At 40.5% G+C, this 27,579-nt stretch overlaps 1 protein-coding gene across 8 annotated transcripts in view; it reads left to right on the top strand.

Moving 5' to 3' along the window:
* PPP2R2B (protein phosphatase 2 regulatory subunit Bbeta) overlaps positions 1-27,579 on the top strand; it is a 500,931-nt gene that overhangs the window by 350,240 nt on the left and 123,112 nt on the right. For all 8 annotated transcript variants that reach the window (XM_049873996.1, XM_049874001.1, XM_049874002.1 and 5 more), the window contains 3 exons: positions 15,172-15,269; positions 18,322-18,487; positions 24,872-24,984. In XM_049873996.1, coding sequence (XP_049729953.1) covers positions 15,172-15,269; positions 18,322-18,487; positions 24,872-24,984 — 377 coding nt within the window. The remainder of the gene's footprint in view (positions 1-15,171; positions 15,270-18,321; positions 18,488-24,871; positions 24,985-27,579) is intronic.

The raw sequence follows: 27,579 nt of genomic DNA, 5'->3' as shown, positions 1-27,579 counted from the left end.
AATAGAATGAAACATCAGCAGACACAAGTAATGGAAAAGATGCCTCAGGTAAAGGAAATGCCATGAAAGTAGCTCAGCAAAAGACCATATTTGCTTAGGGAACCCAAAGAGATAAACTTTGCTGAAATGTCAGGTGTGTGACGAGGAATACAGACGGTAGGATAGAAAAACTAAGGTTGAGCCCAAAAAGACACACTCTGCCATGCTAAGCAGTAAGGCCTGTAACTGCAAAGGGGAAAGGTTAAGAAAGGACCAGAAAGAAAAATAGGAATGATAGACAAAAGGGAGTGAGAATAGGAAATAAGAGAAGTGGAGGGAAAAGGAGAGAGATGCAAGGGGAAGATTAAGAGCATGGGCTTTAGAACCAGCATTGAATTCATATCCCAGCTCTCCTAATTATTAGTCTTCCCTTGGACAAGTTATTTATTAACCCTTTCTGAGTCACCCCTTTCCTCATATGAAAAATAGGGGACGATACTAAAATCATAGAGTTTGAATGGCAACTAAATAACATAATATGACACAAAGTACAGATCCTGGCCAGAGTAGATATTCAGTAAATGAAGGTGGTTACATAGGTTTAAGGAGCTATTGTATGTAGTGTCTAGTACTATGTCTGCCATGTACTCAACCAACTTAGTGAGTGGTAGATTCAAAAAAACAAACAAAACCATGCTTTTCTAAACTGTGCAGTACTGACGTGTTATTCTTACACTGAAATATCTTGAGGCTAAGCCAATAATGAGTTAATTTCAGTGAGTCTTCCATGTGTCTTCTGCATGACAGTCTAAATCCACTCCCTGTAGTCACATTGTAGTAAAGGAATGTACCGGCTGGCTAGGAGAGTTTTCCATTAAATGCTGACTTCCTGGAAGGAAGATCTACAAATCACCTGGAAAGTTCCTGGCATCATCACCTGGTCCTGGCCATTAGCAAAGTGTCTGTAAATCTTCCACAGGGCAAGATGTGTCTGTGTGGATTTTTTCCTCTGACAGGCTTGTTTTTTTCCTATCAGATATTAGAAATCGTGGTAAAAGTCTCTCAAGAAAGGCCATCAGGAGGTCAGGCTGCCCATGTGGAAGTGATCTTGTGGGAGATTTCTCATGGCTTTAAAGCACTGTACAGATGAGCAGCTTTCTCCCTGGAAGGCAGATAGAGGGTAATAGACCTTGACCAGTGTGGCAGAAGGAATGCTCCTTTCTACTCTTCGCTTCTGGAGAGGAAAGAAGGGTGGGAGGGGCGAGAGAGTGAAAATAGGAAAGAGAACAGAAAGAAAGGACTAAGAGACAAAAAGAAAAATAAGATGTTACTTTTCATTCATAGTAATCACATAAATCTGAAATACTAATGCTTGTGAACAACAATACTTTTTTTTTTTTTTTAAATATAATTGTATTAAACCGTGAATTAAGATATAGCATTTTTCTTCCTGTCTATCTCTTGGCTGTGGGTAAGAATTGAATACGAGTCGCTGTGTGGCACAAATTGTTAAATGTTCAACTACAGGCAGAAAGGTTGGCCTGTTCTAACCTGCCCAGAGGCACCTCTGAAGACAGCCCTGGTGATCTGTTTCTGAAAAGTCACAGCCTTGAAAACCCTATGACACAGCTCTACTCTGTACACATGGGGTCACCATGAGTTGGAATTGACTTGATGGCAACTTAAAACAACAGCAAGAATTGAACCTGTACAGATTTTATTATCTCTACTGTTAGGGACAGACCAGTCCCAGTTACTGGTTTGTCCATTCATACATTCATTTATTCGTTTAGCAATTCCAACCTCTTTCTTCTTCACTATTAACTTTCCTCATCGTTAATGAATTTCCTCATCAACATATAAGCATGATGTTATTCCTTAGACATTATTTAAAAACTTTCTTCACCCTACTTCCCCTACTATCTCCCACCTCATTTTTTGCTACGCTTTCCAGCAAAACTCCTTGAAAGGGTTGTCAGTAGTAGTCGCTGTCTCCAATTCCTCTCTTCCTAGTCTCTCTAAAACCTACTTCAGTTAGGCTTCTACCCCCACACTCCTATTGAAACTATCCTAGTCAAAGTCAAAAGTGATTTTCATGATGCCAAATCCAAATTTCAACTCTATTCTTTTACCTTGTCCATAGCAGTGCTGACATGGTTGATCACTTTTCTCTACTCTTCCCTTGGCTTCTAGGACACTAAGCTTTCTTGATTTTCCTCCTATCTTGCTGGCTGCTCCTTCTCTGTTCTTTCGCTGGTTGTTCTTCTCCCAGCCTTCTAAATGTTGGAGTGCCTAAAGGGTCATCCTTTGGTCCTCTTCTGTTCTTTGAAAACTCTCACTCCGTGAGCTCTCATCCAGTCTCGTGGCTTTGAATACCACCTGGTTGCTAAATAATTCCTAAATTTATATCACCAGTCTACAACCCTCTCCTGAGCTCTGGACTCCTATTTCCAATTATCTACTCAACATCTGTACATATTTTGTAAGCCTTTCACCCTTTACACACCTGCAACTGAACCTCTGGTTTTCTCCGAAAACACTAGCAGGATCTACTGACAAACTTCCCAAACTCAGTGATGTCAACTCTGTCATGCCAGTTGCAGAGGCCAAAAACCTTGGAATCATCTAGACTTCTCTCTTTCATATCCCATATCCAATCCATCAGCAAATCCCATCATATCTACCCTCAATATATATCCAGAATCTGACCACTTTTCTCCACCTCCACTGCCATCATCTTGGTTTAAGCCACCATCATCTCTCACCTGGATTATCTCAGTAGACTCACTGATTCTACCTCAGTGCCCTATAGTCTGTTCTCAACACTACAGCCAAATTTATTTTTGTCTCTCCTCTAATCAACACCTTCCAAAAGCCCTCTATATTACTCTTAATAGAAGCCAAAGTTATTTCTGTGGGCTACAAGACTCTACACAATCCAGTCATCTTACTTCTCTTACTGCATCTTCTGCATCCTTGTCCGCTTATTAACACTGCTTTCAGCCACACTGGTCCCTTGACACATGCACATTCCCTCTTCGGATCTTTCCACTGGCTTTTCCCTCTGCCCGGACACTCTTCTTACAGATATCTACGTAAGTAACCCCTTCACCACCTTTAAGTCTTTACTCAACTGTCACCTTCCCAATGAGGCATATCACAACCACCCTATTTAAAATTGCAGCCCCCTTGCTACCTGCAGCACTCTGAATCCCCCTTACTTAACTCTATTATTTCCTATAGTTCTTAACTACCATATAATTTACTATGTTGATTGGTTATTGTCTTTTCCCCTCAACTGGATTATAAGTTCCATGAAGGGGGATATTTTATTTATTTATCTCCAAAGCTGGAATGATGCTTGACACTTAGTAGGTGATCCATGAATATTTGTTGAATGAATATATCAATTTTTAGTCTTTCTTGCTTTTCTACATTTTATATTATTCATTAGTATACAAACCGATACCTGAAATCAAGTACAACATGAAATCAAGTATAATCCCAATAGATTTTCTGAATACCCAATTTCCAGTGAATGGAAAAAAGCTGTAAGGGATGTACTGTAGTGGCTTTGCCTGGTGAATATTTATTAAAGGTTGGGTCTTGCTGATGATAAAAATCAATGCTATTTTATTCATTCTATCTTTTACTGATTACCTACTTAGGTATTGCATTCATTGCTTTAAAATATGCATATTATTCAAAAGAGAGTAATGTTTTAGATATTCCTCAAAATACCGTAACTACTAGACAGACAGAGAGAAATACAAAGTGATTCATAGAATTGTATTTGGTACATTTGATTCTAATACTTCCCATTTTCTTTCCTACAACCATTGAAAAACCATCATAGCAAAACACCTTGTAAACTATTAGCGACATTTTTATTTTATTTAACATAAAAACTTAATGTTTTAGGAGGAAAAATCCAAATCCTTTCCTACCATATTCTTTATTCATCTCTTTAGGCCCATCTAAAGTTGGACAAAAGAAACACCTATTACATTTAGTGTTTCATTTGTCCTTTAGAGAAATACAAAATATAACTTGAATGCAGGGATGTGGGTGAGGATGTGAAAAGTTCCAGTAGTGACTTCCTATTGCCCTCTAGGTCAGAACTAAGATTTTTACCTTGTGGCTCAAAGACCTCGATTATCAGCATCTTTTAACAACCTCTCCCCCAACATTTTTGCCTCTATCCTAATCTACCACTAGTTCTTAACCTTCTAGGTTGAAAGCTCCCTGAAGGCAAGGGCCATATCTGTTTTGTTTGTTAGTATATCCCTGGTACCCAGCCGGATAACGGGCAGTTAGTAGATGCTCAGCAAACAGATCCCTTGTATCTCAGTCCTGTTTACTCAAAATCCACTTTGGGCTGTCTCACTTAACATCTCCAAGCCCTCTATAGCACTCTACCCCTGAAGTGCCCTCTCTTCATCAACTGTGTATTCATATCCTCTAATTCGTAGGACTCCTAAATCCCAATCGACACTACAAAGGCTTTTTAAAGTCAAACCTGTTCTTTACTGACGGGTCTGTCTGTTTCTAAAATCATACAACACTCACTATTCCAATTGCTTCACATCTTCAAATTTTTTTCTAATATTTATCCAGCATAAATATTTTGTTAATTGATATTTTGCTTAGGGTATTTGTTCATCCTACAAATGTCCATTCTCTCTATGTCAGTCCACTTTTATACTGACTCTCTTTGGCTTTCATTCAGTGAACCATTAAAGAAAAAAAAAGCATGTGTTATATGCTAAGACACTCAGCTAGGGACTGAAGGTTCAGTAATGAACAAGCCCCTTCTCGAGTTTACAGTTTAGAGATGGAGATGGGCATTTAAAAGGATCCAGTTACCATTGTGATGAATGCTGGTGGTAAAGTGGTGAGAACCGTTATGAATGAGAAGTATGAGGAACAATACCAGTTGCCATCGAGCCGATTATGATCATGGCTACCCCATATGTGTTAGAATAGAACTGTGCTCCACAGGGTTTTCAAAGGCTATGATCTTTGGGAAGTAGATCACCAAGCCTTTCTCCTGAGGTACCTCTGAGTAGACTCAAAACTCCAACCTTTCAGTTAGTTCTTAATTGTTTGTACAACCCAGGGACAACTATGAGGAGCAATGAGGCTGCATGATAAAGGGAAACTGTCCTAGTCTTGAGAGAAGTCAAAGAAGACTTTCCTACAGAAGTAATATTTGAGCCAAGCCACAAGCATTGAAAATTTCAACTCCCACAGAGTAGGTGTCTATCTTATGCACTTATTAGCATTCTGACATTGCAAAATTTCTGACCAAAGAAGTACCTAAGAGATGCCACATTAAGTGTGTTTGAGTGGTGCAATGCCTGCCCAAGAACTTCTGTGCCCAGCAGATGTGATGAGCTTTCTCATGGTGAACCTGGTGTCCCACTACCTTTGGAGTCAGATGTAGATGCTGCGTGTTGTGCAGATAATAGATCTCAATGTTTGGTGAGAGGTTGACAGAGTTTGCATCATCTGAGCAGTTAATTACCAGTCTGCTTTTTGAAAGAGTGGGTGACAGATGGTAGACACCTTGACAGAAAATTCCACTGTAAACCACACAGGCGTGTAGGCAAGCTAGGGCTGCTAGGAGTTTCCCACTGGGTTTATGTGTACTTAGAGGACTTCTAATATTTAGACTCCTTTGCCCTTTAGGCAAGTTTTGTTCCAACTGTAGGAAATTTTTCTCTTTTAGGTTTCTGTGTAGCTAGAAATTATTATGAATGAAAGGCAATCTCCATTAGCTCACATGTCCCTGGATCGTCTCAAACCTGGGTGGTGCTGGGGATTTGGTCAGTGTCGGGAAGCTGTGTGCATTTTAATGGGAACAGCATGGCATTCATTACTCACCTGCTTCCCACCATCTGGACCTTCACAGCTCAGCAAGCATGGTGGGCTTCCTGCCTATTACCAGGAAGAGCTTGGCTCCTAGAGAGGGCATGGCTAGGTCCCTTTGAAGTCATAATTTTACGATGGACACCGTGAATAAATTGAAGTTGGCATTCTATCCCAGTAAGCTGATTTCACATTTGAATGGTTGAAGGATAATGCACCATTGCCACAGCAGGAGAAAGAGAGAAAGCAAACAACCTCAATACTGGGAGCCAGGCAAGTGGGAAGGAAAATTGATTGTATGATAGAATGAAACCAAAATGTACATGTGACAGTTTGTGCAGGGAGGTTGCAGGATTCTACCCCAGGAGCTCCACCTCTTCACCAACTGTATATTCTTATCTCGTCCTCTAATTCATAGGACTCCTAAATCCCATGGACAAGAGTCCATGTTTTCCTTTTGCACATTTATTAAAAACCTTGCCCTGTGCTAACTGCTAAGAGGAAAACAAAGATGGGAAGACATATCTATTAGTATGCTGCAAGTGACAGTAAATTTGTCTAACGATGGCTTAAACCTTAGGTCATCTATTATTTGTCAAGTCCAAAGCTCAGCTATTCTAAGGTAGGTTTTTACAGCTCCATGATGTCATCAAGGGCATCATCCCATTCTTCCATCTGTCATACTCAATCTCTTGGCTTTCTGTCCTTAGGCTTGCTTGTTACTTCATGATCATATGATGGCTGCCTCAGTTCCACAAATAATATGCACATATAACCACATACAGAGGCAGGAAGAAAGGAGTAATCAGTGCAGCCAGAAAGCCTCCCCTCAATTGCTTCTTTCCTTTTATTTAGGGAATAAAATATTTCACAGAATCTCCTTCCCCCAACCCTCCACCCTCCATCTGGGTCACATGGCTATCTCTAGCCACAAGGGAAGCTGGAAAACAAGTATCTGGCTTTGGCAGCCTCTACAGTGGGAGGCAGGAAAGGAAGAAAGGCACTAGGAAGGAGTAGCTAACAAGAGTGTCTGCCACAATACAATACTTACTCTTAATGAATTTGATCTAGAGAAGCAGACTGACATTTAAATAGTGCCACCTTCTAGACTGCATCTCAACATAGAATAAAAATCATCACAACTGGACCGATGAGCAACATCACGATAAGTAGAGAAAATAATGAAGTTGTCAAGGATTTCAACAATCAATGCCCATGAAGCAGCAATCAGGAAATCAAACGGCATATGGCATTGAGAAAATCTGCTGCAGAAGACCTCTTTAAAGTATTTAAAGCAAAGATGCCACTTTGGGGACTAAGGTGCACCTGACCCAAGCCATGGTATTTTCAATTGCTTCATTGCATGTGGAAGCTGGACAGTGAATAAGGAAAACCAGAGAAGAATTGATGGCTTTGAATTATGGTGTTGGTGAAGAATATTGAATATACCACGAACTGACAGGAAAACTAACAAGGCTGTCTTGGAAGAAGTACAGCCAGAGTGCCTCTTGGAAGCAAGAATGGCGAGACTTCATCTCACATACTTTGGACATGTTATCAGGAGGGACCAGTCCCTGGAGGAGAATATCATGCTTGGTAAGGTAGAGGGTCAGTGAAAAATAGGAAGACTCTCAATGAGATGGATTGACACAGTGGCTGCAACAATGGGCTGAAATATAGCAACAATTATGAGGATGGCACAGAACCAGGCAGTGTTTTATTCCATTGTACATAAGGTCGCTGTGAGTCAGAAACAACTCGACAGCACCTAACAACAACAACCTTCTGGAATTGTGCTTGTGGGTAAATAGGAAGCAGTAATTGTGATAAGATCTTGAGAATTGGGGCTGGTGGACACTTCTACCTGCATTCTTTCATATGAGAGGAATACCAGCACCAGGTTAGAGTTAAAACCAGGATGCACAGAGTTAATTATATCCACATGAAAGGAAAAGGATCCAGTATCTAGATACCAGATGTAGGTCTGGTAACAGAGGAATCAAGCCTGGATCAGACAGAAAGCATATATTACACACGGTAGGGCAGAGATGGAAAACCTGGTGGCGTAGTGGTTAAGTGCTACGGCTGCTAACCAAAGGGTCGGCGGTTTGAATCCACCAGGTGCTCCTTGGAAACTCTATGGGGCAGCTCTACTCTATCCTATAGGGTCGCTATGATTCAGAATCAACTCAACAGCACTGGGTTTGGTTTTTGGGTTTTTAGGGCAGAGATAGCAAGCATGCAGAATGTGTGCACACTCTTTCCCCACCCTTAACTATGACACACGTGACTAATTGATCACAGCACTCTTTCCTACCAGGCCCAGCTGTGACCTCAGAATTCTTCTCAATAGGCAGCTTCTGCCAATAGATTGGAATTGGTAAGCAAGATTAGTAGGTCTATTTGCTTTCACTCCTCAGAAATTTATTTCCTGTTTCTGTCACTAGGAACCAAGCCAAATGAATGTGAGAGGTAGTGTCAAGTTAGGAAGTTAATGCTGCTGAGCCAAGGACTAAAACATAGTCCATTAAAAGACAAATGGCAAAGAACAAAGGGCAAAAAACCTCTTGCATAAACCTAGTTTGTGATGCGGTCAACAAAGTTATATTGACAAATTGAGCTTCCTATTACTTTACATATTTCCTTTTTTTTTTTTTTATACAGAATATGGAAACCCTGGTGGCGTAGTGGTTAAGTGCTATGGCTGCTAACCAAGAGTTTGGCAATTTAAATCCACCAAGCTCTCCTTGGAAACTCTACGGGGCAGTTCTACTCTGTCCTATAGAGTCACTATGAGTTGGAATCGATTGAATGGCAATGGGTTTGGTTTTTTGGGAGGAAGCCTAAGAATTCCCCTGCTTGTTTAATAATCCACAAAGTCATTGCCACTTGCCAATCTATCTAGCAGCCCCTATGCAGAGATGACAAAAGATACACATGCCACCTCTCCCCCCTGCAGGAACTATTGCCAGTTAGTCACAGCACCTTGGCCTAGAAGTGACCTTCCAAATCCTTCTCAACATAACCCTTCTGGCAACTTCTACCATTTCATCATTGTCATCCACTTTGAAAACTGTTTTCCATCCTTGTCGATATTCTTGTCCTAGCTGAAGAAATGGAAAACTGAGCCTAGACCTTACCCAATCATCATGACTAAAGCCAAGAATAGAATATCGAGAAAGAGCTAGTCAGCTGATACAAGATGGGTAAATTACTTCATATTATTATGTACCAAATGTTTCTTGGATGAAAGACAAAGCATTTAATAGACTCTGAAGGCTAAATTGCATTACCCTCTCATTTCAATCCCTATGATTGATGGTGAGAGGCCAGTGCTGATGACCTGGTCAGTAAGATCTTACTCCATCAATAGAATTTGTGTTTACATCCTCTCTAAGTCTGAACGGAGCCATGGTTTTATCAAAAGAATCGATCTGCAATTTGACTGCTGTCTTAGTTATCTAGTGCTGCGGTAACATACATACTACAAGTTGATAACTGTAACAAACAGAAGTTTATCCCCTCTCAGTCTAGTAGGCTAAAAGTCCAAATTCGGGACACCAGCTCCAGGGGAAAGCTTTCTCTCTCTGTCAGCTCTGGAGGAAGGTCCTTGTCAACAATCTTCCCTTGGTCTAGGAGCTTCGCCACACAGGAACCCAGGGCCGAAAGGATGCACACTGCGCCTGGCACTGCTTTCTTGGTGGAGTGAGTTCCAATGTCTCTCTGCTCACTTCTCTATCGTTTTAATACACAACCTAATCGTACAGATTGAGTCTTTCCTCATTAACATAACTGCCACTAATCCCACCTCATTAACATCATAGAGGTAAGATTTACAACACATAGGAAAATTACATCAAATTACAAAATGGTGGACAATCACACAGATCTCAGAATTACGGACTAGCCAAGTTGACACACTTTTCGGAGGACACAATTCAATCCATAACAACTACACATTGCCTAATTGTCCAGGTACCTCCTTCAACCTGGGGCCTTGGTGGTGCAGTGGTTAAGAGTGCTAACCAAAAGCTCTGCAGTTTAAATCTACCAGCAGCTCCTTTTAAACTCTATGGAGCACTTCTAATCTGTCATATTGGGTCGCTATGAGTCAGAATCGACTCAGCAATGGGCTTGGTTTTGGTTTCCTCAACCTGGTGTTCTGGCATTGCGTAGACTCGTTCGTACTGTTGTTTTTAATTTCCATAGAGTCAATTCATGAAGGGTCGCTATGAGTCAGAATTGACTCAATGGCACGCAACAGTTAATTTTGACTCATGGCGACCCCATGTTTGTAGAGTAGAATTGCTCCATAGAGTATTCAAGGCTGTGACCTTTCAGATGGAGCCCTGGTGGCACAGTGGTTAAGTGCTTGGCTCCTAACTTAAAGGTCAGCAGTTTGAATCCAACAGCAGCCGCTGCAGGAGAAAGATGTGGCAGTCTGTTTTCGTAAAGATTTACAGCATTGGAAACCAATAGGGCAGTTCCACTCTACCCTATAGGGTCGCTACGAGTCGGAATCGACTAGATGGCAATGAGTTTGGTTTTTGTTGTTGTTGTTGTTGATTTGGTTTGGACCTTTCAGAAGCAGATTGCCAGGCTTGTCTTCAAAGGCACCTCTGTTAGTGTTGTTGTTAGGTGCCGTCAAGTCAGTTCCAACTCATAGCGACCCTGTGCACAACAGAACAAAACACTGCCTGGTCCTGCACCATCCTTACAATCGTTGTTATGCTTGAGCTCATTGTTGCAGCCACTGTGTCAATCCACCTCGTTGAGGGTCTTCTGGCAGTTCCCTGTCGATATACTGCTGCAGCCGTTTTTGAATGATCTTCAGCAAAATTTTGCTTGTGTGTGATATTAATGATATTATTCTATAATTTCCACATCTGATTGGATCACCTTTCTTGGGAATAGGCATAAATATGGGTCTCTGACAGTCAGTTGGCCAGGAAGCTGTCTTCCATATTTCTTGGCATAGACGAGTGAGCACCTCCAGCACTGCATCTGTTTGTGGAAACATCTCAATTGATTTTCTATCAATTCCTGGAGGCTTGTTTTTCACCAATGACTTCAGAGCAGCTTGGACTTCTTCCTTTAGTACCGTCGGTTCCTGATCATATGCCACCTCTTGAAATGGTGGAATATCGATTAATTCTTTACGGTGTAACGACTCTGTGTATTCCTTCCATCTTATTTTGATGCTTCCAGCGTCGTTTAATATTTTGCCCCTGGAATCCTTCACTATTGCAACTCGAGGCTCGAATTTTTTCTTCCGTTCTTTCAGCTTGAGAAACGCTGAGCATGTTCTTCCCTTTTGGTTTTTCATCTCCAGCTCTTTGCACATGTCATTATAATACTTTACTTTGTCTTCTCGAGATGCCCTTTGAAATCTTCTGTTCAGTTCTTTTACTTCATCAATTCTTCCTTTGTTTTAGCTGCTCGATGCTCAAGAGCAAGTTTCAGAGTCTGTGTGGGTTCAAACTGCCAATCTTTCAGCTAGTAGTTGAGTGCTCAACCACTTGTGCCACCCACGGATGCCTAGACTCAGTTCTAGAGTTGTAAAATATAGAGACTGGGGCATGAACTAGAGGACCCCTCCAGTTTTCTTCAGCCTTACAATCACATGAATGATAATTGCTAAGTCAATTTCTATGGTTCAGGTAAATGGGGACTTTATGTATGAAATTGACAGTCTGGATCTTTTGTAGGATGCAGAGATTGATTTCAAAGAGAAAAATGTTGTCTTAACAGTGCCCATTGAACTAGAAATGAGGTTACCAGGCCACCAAATTGTGGAATTAAATCAGCACAAATAGATGTGGGATAGGGCGAGCCTCTTATCTCCCAGGTTTTATTGAAAAACATTTTAACTACATCTGACCTCCTTAACTGTTTCTCGTTTTGGAGTGTTTTGTTTTGTTTTGTTTTTAGCCAATGTACACTTTCTCTACATCTATGTAAAACAGGCAAAATGCTCAAGTTTATAGCTTCCTGCTCAACAGTGTGATTCAGATGGACATTTAATGAAATATTGAGTTGCAATATAAAATTATAATTTTAAAGGCCAAAGTCATGTTGAACTTGATGACTTGATTTCTGTTGACCAGGATTTCAGCTGAAGTTATCATCTCTAAGTTTGCTAGTTTATTATTACCACATCCTTTTTCTATACTCCCAAAAGTTATTTTGTCTTAAGTAGCACATGTTTTCCAATTTAAACTGCTCTGCCAAAGAACATATTGCAGACACAAGAGTATTTGTATCAGAAGTTCAGTATCTTGAAATTGGAATGCTGGGTGATTCATGAGTTTTGCGTCAATTATTAAATAGTCATAGATGAAGATATGCAGAGATGGATGGGGCAGTCAGGTATTTTAGTTACACCTACTGGCTTAGTAATGATAAATGACTCAGGAAAGAAAGTTCAAAATAGGTATTAACTGGAGCTGCAATGGCATATGCTCTCAGGGGAAGTAGACAATAACTAGATATAAACAACCTAATATACAGCCCAGCTGACTGGCAGGATTAAAATAAAGGTAACGATTAGGCGAGAAAAGGATTTTCAGAATCCTACCATGCTCCTTACCCTTTCTCTTGTAAGTTTTCTAAGGGATACATAGCACAAAAGATGATAACACTTGAGAAACGTAAAGGAGAAATTTTTATGAGCTGGGACCATGCCTAATATGCCAAAATGCAGAGTTCTAGTACTCCTGGCTTATATCATGTGGCTTAGACATGAGCGTGAATCCTACCTAGTTTTGGCATGAATGGATCTTGGGAGAGTGAAGACATTTTCACAGTGAATCTGGACTGAAAAACAATATGTTATCCTGGGCAGAGCAGATTTCATTTCATTCTGAGTGACCTTTTCTCTGTAACTGAGCCAGGTGCTCACCTTTGAAAAACTCATTTTTCCAACATTCAGCTTCACTCAGAAGGAAGTCCCATCTTTTAGTTCTAAATGTATGAGCACTGCAGCCCACCCAGAACTCTGGTAGTAACACGCTGCCAGTGCTCTTCAGGAGAATCTAAGTCCTAAAGACATGAGCAGGCACTATTATCCCCACCACCCTCTCATTCCTCCCTGCTATCCTCTCTCTGTCTCTCTCTCTCTCCCTCCCTCCCTCTTTCTCTGTCTCTCTCTCGGAGGTATTTGTGTTTTGAGCAGCTTAAGAACATTGACTCATTCCTTAGAACCTTACAGAAGCTTGAAAGTGAAAAGAAACAGCCATGTCTATGGTTGGTTCTACCAAGTTAGGAGTGTCCGTGAATAGCCCATTGCTAACAACTCATTAGTCCTTGAAGCCTTCTGAAGAGCTGGCAATGGTGACTAACGTTAGACGTGTATTTCTACAGCAACTGCAAACATTAAAAAAAGCCATTTTCTCTCCTCTGAACATGAGAGTAATTTGCTAACATGAACAAACTATAACAAAGAAAAGTGGTCAAATAATTCATTTGGTGTGGCTGGCTTCCCAGCCTTGCTGGGCTTTCTTACTGTTCAACTCATGGACAATTGTTATATCAACGGGACTTTTAAATTTATATTGGGAACTTAGTAACCACGTAGCTTAATTTTGCACTTCCTTTGAGAATTAACTAAGATGAGAGAGAGCATTCATTAAAGGGATTTTCCTGAGTGAATGGACTAGATTTCCAGTTTAGATCATCGATAAGGAATGGAGTGGCATTTTCTGAATGAAGACTCTATAGACCAGAGGTCATAAGCTGACAACCCACAGCCATATGATTTTTTTTTAATGGCACGGTGTTCAAAAATAATAATTAATTGTTAATATTTAAAATGTAAAAACTTTTGTATAAAAATCCAGATTTCAAGCTTCTTAAGAAAAGATCTGAACATCTGGCAACACATGAAATATCTGCCTGCAACTCAGCAGCCACTTGTCCCTCGAAGGGAGACACAAGCTTTCTAGTTCACTTGGTTTGCGTCACTCCGTAAAGTTACCCGTGCGGTCCGGAGGGATTTGAATTTGCTATGCCTGGAGGCCAAAGCGAGAAATCAGGAATTGTCCTTTTAAATGTGCTTAGCTTGAAAGAGGAACTATGACTTATGCTTTATTCTTTTTTACTCCCGTACAAAAAAATGACCATTAGTAGCATTTTCATATATGCAAAAGGACACTTACATGTAAAGTGGAGAATTTTACACCACTTACCTGAATAAATCAGGGAGACAGAGAGAATCCTGAAATGATATAAAAGATTTGAGATTTGAATTATTCAGGGGTAATTAGTTTTCCACTTCACTGTTTCCTCTATGCTTTCTTGGAATAGACAGAGTCATCTTCAGGATGTTCCTCTGTCAAAGGCCGTACTCATAATCCCCCTGCCTCTTTTTTTTTTTTTTTTTAAACTCATTTGCACTCTTGGTAGCAATTGTTGGAGCCCTGCAGGGGAATAATTGCAGGAGAATTAACCTCTGACATTTTTCTAAAAATAGCCCTAATAAATCCAATCATAGGTAATTTACCTGTCCGTGTTCCTCGGGGGTAACCAGCGTTGGAGAAAGATTTGGCAGGCTGGCATTCCTTCAGCAATTACCTGTGATCTCAGTTCCTGACGCCTGTGTATTTTCACTTAGAAATACAGTGTACAAATTGCCCTCTCCCCTCTGACCCCATGACCCTCATTTCCAGGACATTTTCCCTGGGGTTGTAATAAGGTCTTGCTCTTCCAGAGGGGTGTGTTGGGCTCACAAGAAAAGGGGGCGCATGGGTCAAGCTGGAGTACTGGGGACCCTCCCTGTAACTGATGACTTGTGAGTCTCCCCAGTGATTTCTTTGTGTTCTATTCCTTGAATTTCAGTATCTGAGTTCCCAGTATCCCAGTCCTGTGTCAACACAGCCCTCAGCCCTAATCTGAATAGGCATAACTGAAGCTGCTTTGGAGAAGTTTCTTGGTGCAGAAGGAAGGGGAATGCAAAAAAGGCCAGGAGTGGATGAAGGGCCAGTTATTGGTAGAAATTAACGAAGAAAGTTGCTATTTTCCTAAGCCATAAAGAAATTCATTTTCTTTTACCCAAAACAAAGGGGTCTAAAGGTACTTTTCCCTTTTGTTCTCTCCAGATGTTTCAAGAGATCACAGTACAGTGTGGGCATCTGGGAAATTTACTCTTTTTTTTTTTAGTGCCGCTTCCAAGTGGCACTTAAAATACAGAGCATAAAATCCGTGCAAATTCCACTGCAGAGACAAAGCCCTAAGCCCTTAAATGCACAGAAAAGTATGTCTATTATCTATCCTTTCAAAGTAAGTGTGCGGTTACTTAAATTGCCTTTGTCTTCTTCTTTTCAGCTGACATTATCTCTACGGTAGAATTCAACCACACGGGAGAATTACTAGCGACAGGGGACAAGGGGGGTCGGGTTGTAATATTTCAACGAGAGCAGGAGGTAAGTGGCAGTGAATGCAAAATGCCTATTTTCTTCTCTTTTTAAAGGAGGCCTCCTACTGTTCCTTAATCCTCATGTGTCGCCCTTAACCTTGCTGCTGTGCTAGCAACTAAAAAAAAACTGCCAAAAAGTCATTAACATCAACAGTTCCACATTCAGGCTCATAAAAAAAAAGCACCTGAAAATAGGGCCTTTTCTGAACCTTGCCTTATCTTTTTAAAGCCTGGGTATTGCACATTTAAAATGATTTCACTTCTCATCTGACCTGCAGAATTCTAGCAGTAATTGTTGAGCATAACTCCTCCCTTTTGAGTGGGATTTTTGTCCTCATGCTATTGAAATTCAGTCTCCCTTGGTTTCAGGGACCGCCAGATTATAGAAGAAAAAAAATTATATATATATATGTATGTATATGTATATATATATTCTCTTCATTTGCCAACAGATGTCTAAAGGACAGCTTGGGTCAGTAGAGATGAAAATGAGAGGTCAGCCTACCACAGGGAATGAGCTCCTACAAAACCATGTCTGAGTAACAGATATGCCACACACACTCTACTATAGGTGACTCGACGTTCCCTGGAGCTCATTGCTAATATGCAGTACTATTTCTGGTCAGGGGTCCTAACTTTCAGTGAATTGCAAAAAGCCCCTCTCTTCCTGAGACTTGGGTTCTACTAGGAATTGTTTCTCTTTTTCATATAAATTAAGTTGGTTGGTGTCTGCTTCTGTTTTGTCAGAATGGAATTATGGCACAATTTGATTTTCTTGGCCTCCCTAGCACGACCCTGGAGTTTCCAGCAGGCCGATTTCTGTTCTGGTGACTCTCCCATCTGCCACTGGCCGCCTTCAAGCTCCATGTTGCACTCGGGAAGCACAGGGGGAGGCCCAGTGCGGGAGGCCCAGTGCGGGAGGACAGTCTCACAAGAGGCTTCCCTAACAATTTAAAGGCTGCTTTGTGCCTCAAAGCCATTTGTGTTGCACCTCCCCTCGAAAAGGAAAGCCTCATTTAGAGGTGATATATTTGGTAATTGCACATTATTTGCAATTAATTTCTATAAGGACATCCTAATCCCTCAGGGTTCTGTATAAATTCAAGTGTTCAGCATTAAATCAGGCACCCAGCCTATTCCATTGGCCCTGGAAACAGGAAAATGTGGTTGGCAAGAAGGAACTAATAGCTCTTCGTGACCTGGAATTTTTCCTGCTTTTCCAAAGCTGCCTGGTGCTAATTGGTCTGGCACATACTACACACACTTGACAGTCTGATTTGGATGGTAGCAAATCAAAACTCATACATTTATTGTTAAGGTGGACTGGCTCTCTCCTCAATAAGTAGGATAGTACCAAGGATGTCAGCATTAAGATTCCTTTTAACACTGATTTTCAAATCTCTGATTTTTTTTTAATCCAATTAGGTTCACAGTGATGATAAAGAGGAACCGGAGGAGCTATTTAGCATAAATTACCCAAGGCAGCATGTTGCCAGTAATATTCCGCTCCACTTTTTCCGTTAGCTATTTATGGGTTTCACCTATTTTAATTTATTGAAATATTTGGGAAGCCCAATTCGTTTGTGGAATGATGAGGGACACGTTTTTAAAAGCAGGGTGGTTTTGTTCAGTAAAAAAAAAAAAAAAAAATGAAGTGTCTGTTTGGATGAATAGCACGCAGTTAAGTGGTTTCGCTTTGTGGAGAGTCTTGAGCCTGAGAAACAAAGCCATGTGATGACCATCTAGGCCAGCCCTGCCCTGGTCTTCTGTGGGTGAGTTCTCACGAGACACATCCCCAGGGAGTTTGCTCACAGGAACCTCAGTGCCCTCACAAACACACTTAACACCTAGGGCTCAACACCACCACTCGTTGGTAAGTTGAGATTTTTGTTCGGGTGGTCTATACCCACCCAGAAATACGACTTCTTTAACTGAAAGTAAAGCTTTTGCAACAAATGTTAAATAAGCCCTGCATTTGAATTTTTCAAGCTCTTGGTAATCAGGTTCTAAAATACCTCAAAGTAAAGCCTCCCTTCTCGCTTTTCCCTTTTTCTCTTTCTCTCTTACACCCTCTTTTTCCTTCCCCCTTTCCTTTTTTCTCTTACCCCTTTCTGGAGACTCCTTTCCCCTTGTGTTTCATTCTCTCCTCCTTTATTTAGTTCCTGCTGTTGGCTCTTTGCATGATCAATACGAGGGGGAAGCCAGGGGTGACTTCCCATCTTCTCTTAATAATGCAGGTGTCAGCTCTGTGCTGCAGTCTGTTCTGTTATCTATGTTGGGAAAAAGGAAAGGAGTGGTCTATGCTCAGGTCTACTGCTTCTGAGCTGTGTGACCTTGGACAAGTCATTTTAACATGACTGAGCCACTTTGTCAATGCTCTACCCTGTCTACCTCTCAGAGATTCTGTGAGGATCTGGTGAGAGTTTAAACAGCCACTGAAAATTGTGGATGATACAATTTTGTACTCTGTCAGGGATTGATGCAAGTATATGCGGACTCCAACATGAGGTGTCTCACTCCAAAGAGTGTCTCCAACATCCATTAGAACACAAAAAGAAAATGTTAGAACTTCTTGTCTTATTTCAATTTCTGGGTATATTTAATTATGTACACCATGTACTAGTACAGAAGTTTGTGTACGTAATATATATATTATACTATATGTAATATATGGAAACCCTGGTGGCATAGTGGTTAAGAGCTACTGCTGCTAACCGAGAGGTTGGCAGTTCAAGTCCACCAGGCACTCCTTAGAAACCCTGTGGGGGCAGTTCTGTTCTGTCCTATAGGGTCGCTATGAGTCGGAATATATATTTTACGTGTGTGTGTGCGCACGTAGTGTGTCTGCTCAAATTTTTACGTGCGTAAAAGCTTTGGAGGACACTGAGCTAAGGCATAAGGTGTGGCTGTCGTGGTCCTGCCCTCATTCCACTGTGACACAGACTGCCCACCCAACCTCGAATCACTCTGCTCAAAAAGAAAAGAGTTGGTGAATGTACAGTTGGTTTCTGTGATTTAATCTTCTGTGTTTTTGTTTTGTTTTTTCTCCCTTCCTACAGAGTAAAAATCAGGTTCATCGTAGGGGTGAATACAATGTTTACAGCACATTCCAGAGCCATGAACCCGAGTTCGATTACCTGAAGAGCTTAGAAATAGAAGAAAAAATCAATAAAATAAGATGGCTCCCTCAGCAGAATGCGGCCTACTTTCTTCTGTCTACTAATGGTATGTGGCTGTGACTTTCCTGTTTGGTATTTCCAGAGGTATAGTCAGCCAAACAATATATTTCATATTCTCTGAGCCTCTCTTTTCCTCTTTATTCTACAGACTGTTAAAAAATTAGAAATAATCTTTGCAAAACACCTAGCACAGTGCCTGGTACTGACTAGGCCCTCAAAGAATAGCTGCTGTTGTTTTTTAAAACAACAAATGGTATGACCGAATTATGTGAGACATGTTCTGTAGTTTTCAACTAACATATGTAGACCATTTCCAGGTGTTTTTGGAATGTGACTTCCTGTCTTCAGATCCACTGAATGTTATTCTGGGTATACATTTCAGGAAACTCTCCATGCTGTCCCTGTGAGTTTGGCATACTGAATACCGAAAACCAGAACCAAACCCATTGCTGTCTAAAGTTGATTCCAACTCATAGCAACCCTATAGGACAGCGTAGAACTGTCCCATAGGGTTTCTAAGGAGCAGCTGGTGGATTCAAACTGCCAACCTTTTGATTAGCAGCCCTAATTCTTAACCACTGTGCCAGCAGGGCTCCAGAATACTAAATAGAAGGTATTAATCACTGAATATATTTTGGAGTCTGTAAAGCAGATGTCGTGTCTCTCCGACACAATCAAGTTCTAAGCTAGGCACACAGGTCAGGTATAGAGGTCCCACCAAAAAGCTGAGCAAGGAATGGTTTATTTCTCTGTCTCCCGCCATACTATTCTTATCCCTTTGTTGGCTGAAATAGGTCAGAAAGAGAGTATTAGAGGTTGACTAGAGTGCCAAATTACATATTAACTCAGTAAGTTTTTATACAGTGGAATTATCTACCCTCTGGTTCTTATAGCCTTGATGAAAGAAGGTTTTGCCCCAAACTATGGAGAATAAAATCATATAGGGTGCTAGCTGAGCAGCATAACAAGTAAAAGGCTTGAAATATAAAAATTAAACACCCTCTCCCAAGTGAATAAGCTGAAGAGTGAGTCACTTCTCCTGTGTGTGAGCCTATGAGGAATATGCTTTTAAATATAAATCATGAAGCAATGGGTTTCCTTTTTACCAACCCTCAATGTTGGAAAAAAAAGGAAAATGTTCATGTGTCAAGTGAAAAAAACTGCAGAGTGTGTATATAATATGATCAAATATTTATTATTATTGTTTGAAGACTGGAAGGAAACACACGAAAAGTTCATCATGGTTAATTTTAGGTTGCGTATCATTAGGATTTGTAAATTTAAAAAATTATTCTTATTGTTCAAGTTTTTGCAGTGAGTGTTATATTCGTTATGTGAAAAGGGGGCAAAACTTTTTAATACATATGAACCAAAAATCCCTCAAATATTAAGCTAGTATACAAATCTAAAAAAGAACAGCTCTGAAACAGTCAGTTTAGAGTTGTCCAAGCATATCTCGTCTCCATGTGACCAGATCTTCACGAGTCTGTTTTTCCAGATTCCAAGTAACTTACTTCTTCCTCATAACTATGCTTACCTTTTTGGACCCTGATTCCTTAGACGCCAAACCACAGTGAATTCAGTTTCTTCACTTTCAATTCTTCGATTATGTTTCACTCAAAGGCTCCTCAGTTTCAACACTACTTAGAATAATAAAAAAGAGGTCCAATGATTTTGCCTTAATTATTTCAGGCAGAGAAAAAGTATCTGATTATCTTCTATTGCTAGCTTACTTTATGTTATGAAATTTATCCTATTGATTATTGCACTAAAATGCAAAGGTTTATTAACTACTTTGTGGGGGTGATGGGAGGGAAATCAGTGAAACGCAATGAAGATTAATTATATAGCATAATGTTCTGTTAATTGAGTTTTTAAATAGTTTTTTGATTAACAGGGGTATTATCTTCACATTTGGGATGCTATTTCACATGCCAGTAGCATCTCAAAATGATTCTTATAAAATAAATTCCCATGTTCTTACGTGATTTTCTTTTTTATACTAATATTAAGGTTGAGAATCCCCCTTAAGCCAAATAGGTTAACATGGAAAAATTAATGGAAGACAATTGGAATTACTGTACAAAAGAGAAGATGAAGATAGATAATAAGATTGTGTTTAAAAGCTGACACAAGTAATGATAAACTACTCAGAGAACCAACCAGAAGAAAGAAAAAATCATTACTCATAGTAATAGCCACATGTTCCATGGACTTTTTAAACCACAAAGCTTCAAAATACTGAGTCAAGAAAAACTGTGTGATAATAAAGTCAAGAATGACTCCAGGCAACTCAACCATGGGGAATTGGATTGAACTTGCCATCAATTATCTTTTAAAAAAAAAAAAAAAATTGTGCTTCTCTCATTATTGGGTACAATTTTTACTTTCTGCAAGCATCTTTTTCTTAATTAAAAAATAAAACCAACATTCGCTTGTGAACATAGGCCTTAACTTATTTGCAGTGTGCTTTTCATATGTCAAATAAGTCCAAGGCCTAGATTCATAAGTGAATGTTGGTTTGCATTTTCATTAAGAATTAGAAAGCTGGAAATGTGTTCTAGGAGAATATATAATGAGAGCAGAAGGTATATGGAATTTTTTTCCTTGCTATAAAAATAACACATGTTCTTTGTAGAAATTTTTGCAGAAAATACAGGGAAACAAAATGAAGGTGATGAAAGTCTTCCTACCCAGAGAGAACCACTGTTAATGTCATTTAAAGAAAAAAAAAAAAAAAGCAAAGAGCCATTGATAACTCTGTGGCTTATCAAGAATGTGATATATTGTGCAAACTTTGTTACCTGGGTTTTTTATTTAAAAGTGTAACACTTAACCCAGGAACATCTTTCTAATCGTTAAATATATTTCTAAAATACAATAACATTTTCAATGACCATCTAATATTTCCTTGTGTGATTTTTCTATCATTTACTAATGATTCTCCCACTATCAAATCTTTGTTAACATATTCTCACTATTAAAAAGTATGTATCTTTAGGGATGGGTATTGTGATATATGTATATATGAATAGACAAAAAGAACATATTATAAATTATATATATTATGTTATATTTATTAAAGACAGTTATATAAATGCACATGAAAATATAGTGAAAGGATATACTTAAAATTTGCATAATGGTTACCTCGGTGTAGTGGAATGGAAGGGGATTTAAATTTTTATTTTACTTTTATGCCCATTTTCATTTTCTAATTACGTTTGCATGTATTACTTGTGTAACAAAAACAAGGAACTAAAATGAGAAAATGCAAAATCCATATATGTAATATTATTCTAGGTTTGTACCTCCACTCTAAAAAAAATGTACATAGAGCAAATACTAGAAGGATCTATGTAAAATGTTAACAATGATTATCCCTGGCCAAAGGGATTACAGGAGCCTGGTGGTGTCGTGGTTAAGCACTTGTCTGCTGACCAAAAGGTTGGTGGTTTGAACCCACCAGCCACTCACTGGGAGAAAGATGTGGCAGTTTGCTTCCATAAAGATTTACAGCCTAAAAAACCCTGTTGGGGCAGTTCTACTCTGTCACACAGGGTTACTATGAGTCAAAAATAGATTCGACGGCACCTGTCAACAACAAAGGGATTATAGGTGATTTTTATTCTTTACCCTTTACCCAAGATTTCTCTGCATAGCAATTTTTCATTCATAATAAAAATAATGATAATAAGATAAAATTTGCCCTGCAAATGTGATGGAGTACATTCCAAAGCCAAGCAACAGAAAATGTTTAGTGTGAAAATTCACTGACTTGGGTTGTTCTGACCCACTGCTGATCAGTGGCTAGTCAAGAAAGAACAGTAGAAATATGGTCCATGTTTTATTTTTTCATCTGAAAAAGCAGTTTAGCATGAAGCAGATAGTCAGGGAGGGTGAGATCAAGGGTGTGGGGGTGGCATCTAGATAAAAAAAAATCCTAAATTAAACCTCGCAGCTGGGAAAGGTTGCCTCGCCTTCTACTCTGGGACGAGCCAGGGAGAGTGTACAGTATGGCATGCATAGATCTCATGCTCAGCAGCCCCAGATATTAGAAATGGAGACGCTTATCTGCTAAAGTGGTGAAATTGCTGTGGGAAGCCCACTTCACAATGTGATGCATTAAGACCTCCAAGGACGAGGCGCATGTTTCTGACAGCTTCCAGGGAAGTAGTACTGTGTTCCACACTCCCTGTTTACAAGGTCCTTCTCCCCGGAGGTGCAGAAATCAGGAGCTAATAAGGAGTCAGGTAAGAGGAAATGGAGGCAAGATACGAGGGGGCAGAGGAGAAAGGGAACCCTAATAAACGTGGGTTGCAGGGGCAGCTTTTCTCCTTGGTAGTATAACAGAGAAAATAAGATGTGTTGCAATCATTAAGGGATGAAGTGAATGCTTTCTGATGGGCCTGTCAGAGCAGCATGTTATTATCGTAAAAAGCCACCTGACTTTCTCATTCTAATAACAGCTGCCATTCATGGGTGATTATTAGAAGTCCAACATTGTGTTAAGCACTTTACATGTAGTGTTTCATTTAATCTTCCTAAGAGCCCCGTGAAGAAAACCCAGTTGAAAACTTGTAAGAGATGTTAAGTATCTTTCTTTGTAAGGTTGCAATATTTGAGACATACTATTGCTCTTGATTCCGACTCACAGCGACCCTCTAATACAGTGTAGAACTATCCCATAGGGCTTCCAAGGCTGTAAATCTTTACAGGAGCAGACAGCCACATCATTCTCCCATAGAGGTGCTGGTAAGTTCTAACCACCGACCTTTCAGCGAACAGCCGATCTTAACCACTGCATCACCAGGGCTCCTTACTTGGGGGATACTCATGCTAAAAAATTGCTTGTTGTTTATCTAAAATTCAAATTTCTGCTAAATTGGACAATTCTTTTGTTCATCATTCAGCAAACACTAGTTTTATGCTTACTGCTTGGGAGCCCCAGGCCTTGGTCATATGGCTGGCTGGAGTTGAATCCAACATTGTCTGATTCCAAAACCTACCTTGTCCAGGCAGGTGTAGGAAAGGACACACAGAAGGCAACCAAGTCCCTGCCTTTCAGAAGAGAAGTTGAAACAAGTACAAATAATGAATGCAGGTGTCTGATAATGAAGGCCAACTAAGGCATGTGGCCCACAGACATGATTTGTTTGGCCAGAGCATGTTCCTTTAAAAAGATGGAATTGAAAGCCTGTGGATAGGACATGCCGTTTCCAGCTTTTAAGAGCCTCCAGCCCTTTTCACTTATTCCCCTAGCCTGCCTGATCCCTGTAGGCATTGGAGTTTTCAGACCTGTTTTAATGCTTTTGGAGAATGACAAGTGCCATCAAGAGGCATAAGGCACTGGGAGAGTACAAAGGTAAGGAAAATGGAGCTCAGCTGGGGACTCAAAGGAGATTGCAAGGATAAAGGAGTATTTTTATTAATTTCCTTACCATTTCATTTGCCTGAGTATTGTTAGCAATATGCACTCTGTAGATTAGATCCATTCATTCATCCAACCAGTATTTACTGAACATCTGCTATGTACCAGGCACCGTTCTACATGCTGGAGGTATAGTGATGAACAAGACAGGATCCCTACCTCTGGTGATCTTACATCCTAGTGAGGGAGACAGATCATAAATAAATAAGTATATAATAAATTCTCAGTATAAAATGAATTCTAACAAAAAGTACTATGAAGAAAAATAAAGCAAGAGAAGGGGCATAGAGAATGGTGAAGACAGCATTGTCATATAGGTTGGTTGGGAAAGGCCTGTCTGAGTTTGGCCATGAGCAGTGAGAGCAACTTGAAGGAGCTAGGCATACGAAAAAGGGTAACGAGCTTTCCTAGCAAAAGCCACAGCAAGTTCAAAGGCCCTGAGGCAGGTTGGGTTTAATGCGTACAAGGAGCAGTGAGGAAGTTATGAGGCAGGAGTACAGTGAGTGACAACGAGAGGTGAATGGTGAGATCAGAAAGGTTAAACGAAGGAGTGGTCCAGGTCAATGTTTAAGTGAGGTGGAATGCTAAAATGGGGATAAGGACTGTACCTACGTCTTGGGGTTATGGTAAGTATTCTCCACATAAAGTGCTAACGTAGTTACATAATAAACGCTATGTATACCTGGCTACTCTTATTATTCAAAATTCAATAAGTATCTCTATTGAATGAGGCAAACTAATGTGTAAGCTGTAGAATGTAATGCCTATTGTCAGGGAGAACCATTTGTCTCCACACAATACATGGTTTTGTTTTGAAACTTGAGCTCTGCCTTCAGATGACTCAGATTCATGCACTGAGCCCTTTAAATCAAGAAAGCTTCTATGGCAATTCCTTCCATCATTACCTTCCCCGTCCCCCACTCCCCCCCAAAAAATAAGCCACTCCTTTACAAGCTTTTTTTGCACTGTAATTCTGATTTCATCTGCCGTCTTCCACAGATAAAACCGTGAAGCTGTGGAAAGTGAGCGAGCGCGATAAGAGGCCAGAAGGCTACAACCTGAAAGATGAGGAGGGCCGGCTCCGGGATCCTTCCACCATCACAACCCTACGGGTGAGCACAGCCATCTTTTGGTTCCCATGACCGCTAGGGCTAGGGGACGATCTCCCAAGGCCACTGGCAGACTGCTACCCTAGATTACAACTATGATGTGTATGTAAGAGAGAGAGCTTAGACAGAGACGTACCATACCAGAGTCTGTAGCAGCAAATGGAAAGAGCAGGAAAGGCTCCAGGCCCTCATGACTACCAATCCATGCTTTTCCTTTTGTCCCAAGGACCTGCCCAGGTGATCACTACCATACGTTACTATATTCTCATCCTCTGTCTGTTCACATCATCTCAGATGTCTTGAGCACCTTCTGTGCTAGACAGGGCATGGGACTCCCTGGATGGACAAATAAAGCCTAGTGATTTAGAATATAAGCTTCAGAATCTAACAGGCCTGGGTTCGAATTCTACCATGGACCAGAATCTCATAGTCACTTCACCTTTCTTGAGCTTTAGTCACACAAGTTTCTTTAGTTTCCTCATCTGCAATATGTACTCTGTAGATTTAGATTCATTCATTCAGCCAGCCAATGTTTACTGAACATCTCCTATGTCCCAGGCACTGTTCTAGGTGCTTTAGGCATAGTGATGAACAAGTCAGAACGTACTACCCACTTTCCAGGGATTCAGGAGAATAAAATGTAATGAAGCTAGAAAGCCCTAACTCTGGTACTCAATAAATAATCTACCCTATTAGTAGCTGTCAGTATCTGAGTAGCTTCCTTCCTGCCCTCTAGACATGAATAGTCTGATAAGGAAAAAGGATTTGTAAGGCCAATAGACAAATGGCTATGACACTAAACAGAGTAAGATAAATGCAACAAGAGCAAGAGACAGAGAGCTGTGCTTAGATCCAAGGAAGGAGAAATGATATTTGGTTCTGAAGGAGCAAGAAAGACCTCATAGGGAGATGGTGTTGAAAATGGATTTCTAAATGTGGGCTTGGAAGGGAAGGCTCTCTAGAGGTAGGTAAAGTAGCTTAGGACTGGATGATGCATTTGGTGGTGGACATGTTTAATGTACGCAGTAAAGCAGGCATATGTTGGAACCAGCACCAGCCCCAAGGGACTTTCAAACTGTGTAAAAACTGCTTTTAGACACCAGCTTCTCTACCAAAGACCAAAAATTGCAAAGACAGACAATGAAGTATATGTGGGGAATAGAGGTTCTTGCCCTAGGTGTAAAAGCAGATACATGTGGGAATTAGATGATCACTGTGTGTGCCCGGTGAGCTCATTTGTTTATTTGTTCATTCATTCATTCCTTGATTTGATCATTCAGCAGTACTTTTTAAGCAGACTCTTTGCTGGCTCCAGTGCTAGGCTTTGGCGTGTTTACCCAGCGCTAATAGGCACGTGGAGTTCCTGGGGGGGGGGGGGATTAACACACCCACCTGGTAACCAAAAGGTTGGAAATTCAAGTCTACCCAGAGGCACCTTGGAAGAAAGGCCTGGTGATCTACTTCTGAAAAAATCAGCCATTGGGAACCCTATGGAGCACAGTTCTAACTCTGACATATGTGGGGTCATCATGAGTTGGAGTTGACAACAGGCGATTTTTTAATGGACGCATGATCTTCAGTTGAGCCCCTTCTGAGCCAGCAAGCACAGGCTGTTCTGTTTCCTCTTGTCACCTGTTGCCTTCAAGCCTGGGCAATTAGCATGTAAGTCTGCCTCATTAGACTGGGTGGGTAAGGCAGAACCCACCCCTGATGCTCTAGATGTTTGGAGGTTTTAGAAACTAGAGAGAAGAGTAGTTGAGAGTATAAACTTTCAATCAATCTGGCCTGGGTTAGAAAGTGCCTTCATTACTTTCTGATTGGTGAACTTGGGCAAATTACCTAAACTCCTTGCGCCTCCAATTTCTCATATGTATAACTGGGATAATGATAGTAGCTGCTTCCCGGCATTGTTGTGAGGACTCAATAAGATACTGTGTGTCATAAAAAGCTTAGTCTGTTTAGGGTCTGGCTGGAGGAAAGCACTGAATAATGGTAGTTCCCTGCTGTTATTTCAGCATTACTATCATCATCATCGTCATTGTTGTTATTACCCCCTTCCTGATAGTGGGCCTATGTATGTGAGAAAATTTGCTTTTTTTTTTTTGGTGTTATACTTTTTATCCCTCCATACTCACCCTACAAACCATTCGCTGATATCTTCTAAGTGGCAAGCACTATGTTGGTGATACAACAAGAATAAGGTAGTCTTGCACCCCTCGGGAAAATGCAAACCTGTGGGGAAGCAGATGGATTAGGTGCCACTGAGGAGTTCATAAAATGAACTTCTGCCCAGACTTTAGCTTGTCCTTTTTGTCTATGGAGTTTCTCAAATGCTATCTATAGTCTCCCCTGTGTATTCCTGTTGTCCATGAGTATATGGGATTTCGTAACTCTGTGTTTAACGCCTTGGGCAATTCCATCCCCATGATGAAGAGGAGGCCTACAGACTTAAGTTTCAATAGCACTAGAGTAGAGAGTCTCCCCATGGCAAGACAATGATGCTAATGCAGTGAACTCATTGTATCAAACATGGAAGGAGGCCTCGACAGGTAGCTGGGAGTTGAGAGAATCCCAATTCTGGTCCTTGCTTTTTTTTTT

This window comes from Elephas maximus, chromosome 2 (genome assembly GCF_024166365.1).
Source record: "Elephas maximus indicus isolate mEleMax1 chromosome 2, mEleMax1 primary haplotype, whole genome shotgun sequence".
Taxonomy (NCBI): Eukaryota; Metazoa; Chordata; class Mammalia; order Proboscidea; family Elephantidae; genus Elephas; species Elephas maximus.
Note: the sequence above shows the minus strand (reverse complement) of the source record. Positions and strands in the feature narration are given on the sequence as shown.